At 44.9% G+C, this 8,745-nt stretch overlaps 1 protein-coding gene across 7 annotated transcripts in view; it reads right to left on the bottom strand.

Annotated features, from left to right (window-relative positions):
• ACAD10 (acyl-CoA dehydrogenase family member 10) overlaps positions 1–8,745 on the bottom strand; it is a 68,807-nt gene that overhangs the window by 25,902 nt on the left and 34,160 nt on the right. For all 7 annotated transcript variants that reach the window (XM_017542529.2, XM_017542566.2, XM_017542538.2 and 4 more), the window contains 3 exons: positions 7,198–7,266; positions 4,146–4,327; positions 2,337–2,487 (listed from right to left, as the gene is read on the bottom strand). In XM_017542529.2, the coding sequence (XP_017398018.1) occupies positions 2,337–2,487; positions 4,146–4,327; positions 7,198–7,266 (402 nt within the window). The remainder of the gene's footprint in view (positions 1–2,336; positions 2,488–4,145; positions 4,328–7,197; positions 7,267–8,745) is intronic.

Genomic DNA, 8,745 nt, shown 5'->3' with positions numbered 1-8,745 from the left:
GTAGCTGGGATTACAGATGCCTGCCACCACACCTGGCTAATTTTTGTATTTTTAGTAGAGACAGGGTTGTACCATGTTGGCCAAGCTGGTCTCAAACTTCTGGCCTCGTGATCCACCTCCCAAAGTGCTGGGTTTAAAGGCGTGAGCCACCGCGTCTGGCCAGCAGATGCTTCTTTACAAGAAATGATGGGTTGTACCATATTCCCATCTTCCATGTTACTGCCCATTACTTTTTTTTTATTTTTATTTTTTGAGACAGAGTCTTGCTCTGTCATGTAGGCTGGAGTGGCCCGGTCTCGGCTCACTGCAACCTCCACTTCCCAGGTTCAAGCGAGTCTCCTGCCTCAGCCTGCCAAATAGCAGGGATTACAGGTGTGCCACCATGCTCAGCAAATTTTTTTGTATTTTTAGTAGATATGGGTGGGGGGGTTGCCACGTTGGCCAGGCTGGTCTCAAATTCCTGACCTCAAGTGATCCACCTGCTTCGGCCTCCCAAAGTGCTGGGATTACAGGCATGAGTCACCATGCCTGGCCACTGCCTATTACTTTTCAAAGTTGCAGCACTTTACAATCCCACCACTACAGATTTACTCCATTAGCAAGAAATGTTCTTCCATCCATCAAAAGACAGAATTATCTCTGACTGTGTTGATCAATAAGCAGCAGCACACTCTCTAAAATCAGAGGATCCCTTTCCTGGAGGCAACATCCTAAATGATCGTCATACTTCACTATAGCTAGGAGAGGAGGTGCTCAGACCACACTGGATGTCTCCTGCCTGCTGTATCCTTGATCACATTCATGGATCATTGAGGTGCCAAGAGAAGCAAAGACAAGGTCCATGGAGCAACTGTTGTGGGCTGGTGATGAAAAAGCCACCTGAGGTCTTCCCCACCAAAGAGAATGTAGGGTAACAGCTGGCAAGGAAAGTGTTGTCAGGCAATACTCTAGAGTCCCAAGTGGAGAAAAAAGATGGAGGAGGGGATCAAATGCAGCCCAGCTGCATGCCAAGTTCCATGCAGATGGGGGAAGCACTTGGCCCAGTCAGTCAGAGACTGATGCAGGAGCAGGTGCGTCAAGCTCCTGTGATGACCACATGAGAGAGAAAGACTAGCAGTCCACTCTCAGACCCAGGGGGATCCCCAAAGGCAGCTAACAGAAGAAGCCGGGAGCGAGTGACACTGGTCAAGCCAGTGAATAGAGGCCAGTCAAATTTGGAAAGCAAAGAAATGTCTCTAAGGCCAGGCATGGTGGCTCGCACCTATAATCCCAGCACTTTGGGAGGCTGAGGAAGACATGTCACTTGAGGGAAGGACTTCGAGATCAGCCTGATCATCATGGTGAAACCCCGTCTCTACTAAAAATACAAAAATTAGCCATGCATGGTGGTGCATACCTGTAATCCCAGATGCTCGGGAGGCTAAGGCAGGAGAATCACTTGAACCCAGGAGGCAGTGAGCTGAGATTGCGCCACTGTACTCCACGTGGGTGACTGAGTGAGAATCTGTCTCAAAAAAAAAAAAAAAAGAGTATCTTCAAAATTAGCCTTCACTCTCTAGCCTTGTTTAATAAAAGGCCTGAGTCCCTAGAGGGGCAAAAAGACAATTAAATAGGTCAGGGAGCCAAAGAAGGCATGCTTGCAGCAAAAGCAGGCCTCCAGGTGCTGCAAAGCAGAAAACACTATAAACACTACCCTATAAAAGTATCTAATGGGCAGTTTTCATAGCAAGAGATGATAAGATAAAGCTAGACACTGCCGCCGGATGCCAGGCACACTGAAGTTCCCATTTAAACGACACTACAGACTCATCACATATCCCCAGAGACCCTGTCACTCTCTTTCATTCCTTTCACTACACCCAGTGAGTATGTCCATCCCCAGGTCTCTTGCGAGGTGAGTAGCACCCTTGCTCTGCCTTACTTTCAGACAAGATCAGGCATGTTCAGGGTGGTATGGCTGTAGGCTCTGCCTTACTTTCAAACAGTGGTTTTCAACAGAAGAATGCTGCCCTCCCTGGGAACACTGAACCAGGTCTGCAGAGATTTTTGGTTGTCACACTCTGCGGGGAGGGGCGCTATTGGCATCTAGCGGGTGGAGGCCAGGGATGATGCCTCACATCCTAAAATGCACAAGTAGCTCCCACCATAAAAACTTACCCAATTCAACATGTCGCAGTGCCAGGGCTGAGTAACCCTGCCTGAAAGAAACCATACACAGAGAGGTGCTTTGTAATGGGAATAATTCCCCACTGTAAATTGGACTAAGACCAATCGCTAGACTCCCCCTTGGAGCACCCCTGCTGTCATTTTTCAGCTCTCCCTGCCACCACATCTACCTGAAATCCCCGTGCACCACCGTGGTCCTCTGCTGATAGGGAAAATGGAGGGGAAGCCATTCAATCAGCCTCTCCATAGCTGAGATGGTGCTGGTTTCGGAAGCTCGATATTGCTTAATCCAGGTTTGCACCTGGCGTGGAATATAGTCCCCTAGGGGAAAGAGGATTAGAACATGGTGTGTGATTTCAGCAGCCTCTGAAAATAGCAGAAAAAAAAAAAACTGCAGTAAAAGCCTTTGTCATGCTCTGCATCAGGTGGTGTCATGTCTTTGAACACGTTCATTTGCCTTGAGAATTTCCCACATGATGTTCCTGCCACCTCCAGGTGGAAATCACTGGCTACTTGGCTGGACTAGTGTGGTCTGGGCACTGTTCCTAGCTGCATGGTCTCCAAGCATGATCTCTGGTCCTCTTAAAGATCTTGTGGCTGGGCACGGTGGCTCATGCCTGTAATCCCAGCACTTTGGGAGGCTGAGGTGAGCAAATCACGAGGTCAGCCTGTCCAACATGGTAAAAACCTATCTCTACTAAAAAGTACAAAAATTAGCTGGGCGTGGTGGTGGGCACCTGTGATCCCAGCTACTTGGGAGGCTGAGGCAGGAGAATTGCTTGAACCCAGGAGACGGAGGTTGAAGCGAGCCATGATTGCGCCACTGCACTCCAGCATGGGCAGTAAGACCAAAACTCCATCTCAAAAAAAAAAAAAAAAAAAAAAAAGATCCTGTGAGCTCCATAATAGCCTTTCATAAATCACTTGTTGGCTAAACAACAGTGGTTAACTGAGCACATGAACTCTGGAGCCAGACTGCCAGGCTTTGAAACCCAGCTCTGCTGTTCTCTAGCTGTGTGATCTCAGGCAGGTTACTTAACATCTCTGTGCTTTAGTTTCCTCATCTTGAGATGGTCCTCACAGAGCTGTTGGGAGAATAAAATATGTAAAGCTCTTGGAACTGTTTTTGGCATGTGGTAAGAACTACATGAGGGCTTGCTGCAGTGGCTCACGCCTATAATCCCACTTTGGGAGGCCAAATCACTTGAGCCCAGGAGTTCAGGGAGAACCTAAGCAACATGGCGAAATCCTGTCTCTACTAAAAATACAAAAATTAGCTGGGCATGGTGGTGCGTACCTGGAGTCCCAGCTACTCGAGAGGCAGAGGTGGGAGGATCACATGAGCCCAAGAGGTAGAGGCTGCAGTGAGCCAAGATCACACCACTACACTCCAGCGTGGGTGACAGAGAGAGACCCTCTCTCAAAAAACAAACAAAAAAACTATCCCTGTTGAAGCTGGACAAGGGGGGGACATGCCCAGAGTCCCAAATACTTGGGAGGCTGAGACAGGAGGATGGCTTGAGCCCAGAAGTTTGAGACCAGTCTGGCAACATAGTGAGACCTCCTCTCAAAAAATATATATATTCCTGTTAAAAAGAGTATTTAGCGGAAAGGGTAAAAAACGAAGAAAAATATGCCTTAAATACCTTTGGTCAGTATCAGAAAAAAATATATAAATGGTCTAATAAGATAAAAGTTGCAGGGAATTGAATAGGAGAGTATTTAAGGGAAAAAAAGAAAAAAATAAGAAAAAATGAAAAAAAGTTGCAGAGAAGAGAGATTGTGTGGTTCATAAAGGGATTTATCGAAGGCCCAAATGCCTAAGTAAGTAACACCTCCATTAAAACTAAACTGGATTTCCAAGGAAGAAGCTAAATCTGCCTTACTCTTGATTTGTTAATACCCAAAACAATTCAGATCCCAAAGCAGAAGCACTAGTGATTAAACAACCAGCATGAGAGACGAGGCCTCCTGCTCACCTTGCTTCCCATAGTCTTCAAGCCCCACAGCCTGGGGATCCACACTGTGAATTTTGCACAGGACTGTGTTCATGGCAGTGTAAATGGCTCGCCTCTGGCTGGGCTCCAAGCCTGGCAGGGAGGGGTCTTTGTAGATGAGGCCTGGGCAGTACTCCATTACATAGAAAGGGGTGCCAATGACACTGGGAGGAACACAGAAGGGGGTTTCAGGGGTCAGATTCATATGTGGCAGGCTGTTAGTCATGACCCTATTCTTCGTCACTCTTCCTGGGTGTATGGGTTGAGAGCTAGTGAAGAGTTCAGACCCGAGCACTAGACACTTCCTTTTTCCTTTCATATAAGCACAGTGCATTAGAAGTACCCTCTCTTGCAACTGATTGATACACACACACATATACATGCACACATACACCCACATACATGCACATACACATGTGCACACACACACATGCACATCTGTCTATGCTTCCTGGACAGCATGCTTCTCTCTTCTCCCTGGTTCATTTGTGTAAGCCACTGGAATGGATTTAGGTGTGATCATGTAGTGAGCAGCAAGGCTCAGAGAGGGGTCTCTGGGGTCACATGGAACCAGGTTTTTATTTGTTATTTATTTTTTTGAGACGGAGTCGTGCTCTGTCACCCAGGCTGGAGTGCAGTGATGTGATCTCGGCTCACTGCAACCTCCACCTCCTGGGTTCAAGTGATTCTCCTGCCTCAGCCTCCTGAGTAGCTGGGACTCCAGGCACATATCGCCATAACTAATTTTTGTATTTTTGATAGAGACAGGGTTTCACCATGTTGGCCAGGCTGGTCTGAAACTCCTGACCTCAGGTGATCTGCCTGCCTCAGCCTCCCAAAGTGCTGGGATTACGAGCATGAGCCACTGGACCTGGCTGGAACCAGATTTAAATCCTAACTCTACCCTTACTTGAAGAGTGATCCTGAGGGATTTATTAAACCTCTCCGAGCTTTGTTGTTGAGATGGAGTCTCGCTCTGTCACCCAGGCTGGAGTGCAGTGGTGTAAATCTCGACTCACTGCAACCTCCACCTCCTGGGTTCAAGTGATTCTCCTGCCTCAGCCTCCCAAGTAACAGGGACTACAGGCGTGTGCCACCACCCCCAGATGATTTTTTGTATTTTTAGTAAAGATGGTGTTTCACCGTGTAAGCCAGGATGGTCTCAATCTCCTGACCTTGTGATCTGCCTGCCTCAGCCTCCCAAAATGCTGGGATTACAGGCGTGAGCCATCACGCCTGGCCATGTTGTTTTTTTAAATCTGTAAAACATAACAACTTCAAAGGGTAATTCTAAGAACTAACGGATCTTCCAGAGTACTTGTTACTTCAAAAAAAAATGAATTAAGGGAACAAATATACAGAGTGCCTCGCATGGTGTATGGTTCCAATGAGGGTTCAATAAATATCCCCTCTTGTTAGTTGAGGTTATTTTTATCATGTTTTGGTGGTATGAATGGTGCATATACCACCTAGCACTACTAAAGTGACCCAATGACATTTCATTAATCCATCTTTTGGTCATTAATAGCAATCAGTTTACCTATTTATTTATTTATTTGAGATGGAGTCTCACTCTGTCACCTATTCTTTGCCTACTGTAGCCTCTGCAGTGGTTCATGCCTGTAATCCCAGCACTTTGGGAGGCCAAGGTGGGCAGATCACCCGAGGTTGAGAGTTCGAGACCAGCCTGACCAACACAGAGAAACCCCATCTCTACTGAAAATACAAAATTAGCTGGACATAGTGGCACATGCCTGTAATACTAGCTACTCGGGAGGCTGAGACAGGAGAATTGCTTGAACCAGGGAGGCAGAGGTGACAGTGAGCCCAGATTGCACCATTACACTCCAGCCTGGGTGACGGAGTGAGACCCCTTGTTTTTGAGACGGGGTCTCATTCTGTCGCCTAGGCTGGAGTGCAATGGTGTGATCACAGATCCCTGCAGCCTCCACCTCCCAGGCTCAGGTGCCCCTCCCACCTCAACCTTCCAGGTGAGTAGGTGGGACTACAGGTGTGCGCCTCCATACCTGGCTAATTTTTTTTTTTGTTTTTTAGAGATGGGGTTTTGCCATGTTGCCCTGGCTGGTCTCAAACTCCTGGGCTCAAGTGATCCACCCACTTTGGCCTCCCTAAGTGCTGGGATTACAGGCATGAGCCACTATGCCTAGCTAATGTCTTTATTCTTGAGAGATACATGCTGTCTGAAGCTTATTTCAAAAGGTTCAGCCAAAAAAAAGTTATATATATGTTAAAACCATACATGTATACACAAACATAGATAGAAAATAAATGTCGCAAAATGTTAATGTTTTCATTTTTGATCTAGATGAAGTGTAAACAGGTATTCATTATCTTATTTTTTTTTCTTTCACCTTTTCTGAAGGTTTCAAATGTTTCATAATTAAAATGTTAGGAAAGAAGAGATACTCAAAAAGCATGTTACAAAGCTGTTTAAAACAGTTTAGGGCTGGGCAAGGTGGCTCATGCCTGTAATCCCAGCAGTTTGGGAGGCCAAAGTGGGTGGATCACCTGAGGTCAGGAGCTTAAGACCAGCCTGGCCAACATGGTGAAATCCCGTCTCTACTAAAAACATACAAAAATTAGCCAGACAGAGTGGCTGGTGCCTGTAATCCCAACTATTTGGGAGGCTGAGGCAGGAGAATCACTTGAACCCAGGAGGCAGAGGTTGCAATGAGCCAAGATAGGGCCAGCCTGAGTGACAGAACGAGACTCCATCTCAAAAAACAAAACAAAGAAAACAAAAAAACAGTTTAGAAAAACCCTGGAAACTAGATAAATACGTATTTTTGAATGTTAAAAAAGATGTTTTCTACCAATTTTCCCCAAAGCAGGCATATACTTATCCTGCAGGATAACTTAAATATCTGAGAACTTCTGGGAGAGGTTGCTATAAAGTTTATTTTCCCTCCTACCCGTATTTTATTTGTCTTTAACAAACTGGAATTTGTGTTAGCATATGGGCTTTTCTCTGCTGTAGCTTGAATGTACAATAGCAAAAACAGCTGAACTTTACCTTGAATCTTCACAGAGGTCAAGAACGTTAGGGACAGGTACTCCAGCATTTGCAAGGGCTTTCATAATCCTGCCAGGACAAATAAAAATAAACAAAACTGCTGGCTGAATTGATGAGATTTTCTTGAAATTACTTTTCTTTGTTTATTTGTTTGTTTTTGAGACATAGTCTCGCTCTGTCGCCCAAGCCGGATTGCAGTGGCACAATCTCAGTTCACTGCAACCTTCACCGCCTGGGTTCAAGCCATTCTCATGCCTCAGCCTCCCCAGTAGCTGGAATTACAGGTGTACACCACCACGTCTGGCCTGAAGTTATTTTTCTGAATTAGAAATGGTACATAAATTAAAATGAAATTAAAAAATATTCAACTGACCCAAAAGTAAGAAAGAACGAAAAAACAGATGGGACAAACAAAAAACCAATGGTGAAACTGTAGACCTAAATCAAACATATCAATAATTACATTAAATTCAATAGATTAATAGATTCTAATTAAAAGACAGAAGTTGGCTGGCATGATGGCTTGTGCCAGTAATCTCAGCACTTTGGGAGGCTGACAGGGAGGACTGTTTGAGCTCAGGAGTTCGAGACGAGGCTGGTTAACATGGTGAAACCGTCTTAACTAAAATTACAAAAAGTAGCCATGCATGGTGGTGCACACCTGTAATCCCAGCTACTTGGGAAGCTGAGGCATAAGAATTGCTTGAACCCAGGAGGCAGAGGTTGTAGTGAGTCAAGACCATGCTACTACACCCTGGCCTGGGTGACAGAGTGAGACTCCATCTCAATCAATCAATCAATGAAATAAAATTAAAATAAAAGAAGTTTTCAGCCTGGACAGAAAAGGGTGACCTAATTATCTGATGTCTACAAGAGATATGCCCTAAATATATAAACACAGAAAGGTTGCAAAAAAAAAAAAAAAGGATGGAAATGAAAGCATTATACAATCACTCAGCATAAGTAAGCTGGTTGGCTACTTTAATATCAGATAACGCAGGCTTTATGACAGAGTACTATCAGAGACAAAGAGGGATATTTGAAAATGATACAACTGCAAGTTCATTATAAAGATATTACAATCATAAATACGTACATAGTAAACTACAGAGCTTTGAAATACATCAAGTAAAAATGATCAGAATTAAAGAGAAAAAAAACGAAGAAATCTACAAGTCTTAGCTGAGATTCTAACACTCCTTTCACAGTAGTGATAGAATTAGACAAAAATAGATTATCTAAAGACATATATCTGAACCCACTGCCAACCAACTTGACCTGATAGACATTTCTATATCGCTCACTCAGCAATTGCAAAATATACATTATTTTAAAGTAAACACAATATGTTCACAAGGTAAGTCATGTGCTGCTCTATAAAATAAATCTCAATAAAGGCCGGGCGTGGTGGCTCAAGCCTGTAATCCCAGCACTGTGGGAGGCCAAGGCGGGTGGATCACGAGGTCAAGAGATCGAGACCATCCTGGTCAACATGGTGAAACCCCGCCTCTACTAAAAATACAAAAAATTAGCTGGGCATGGTGGCGC

Source organism: Cebus imitator, unplaced genomic scaffold, assembly GCF_001604975.1.
Source record: "Cebus imitator isolate Cc_AM_T3 unplaced genomic scaffold, Cebus_imitator-1.0 Scaffold8, whole genome shotgun sequence".
NCBI classification, from domain to species: domain Eukaryota; kingdom Metazoa; phylum Chordata; class Mammalia; order Primates; family Cebidae; genus Cebus; species Cebus imitator.
The sequence above is the reverse complement of the archived record's forward strand: the minus strand, read 5'-3'. Positions and strand labels throughout refer to the sequence as shown.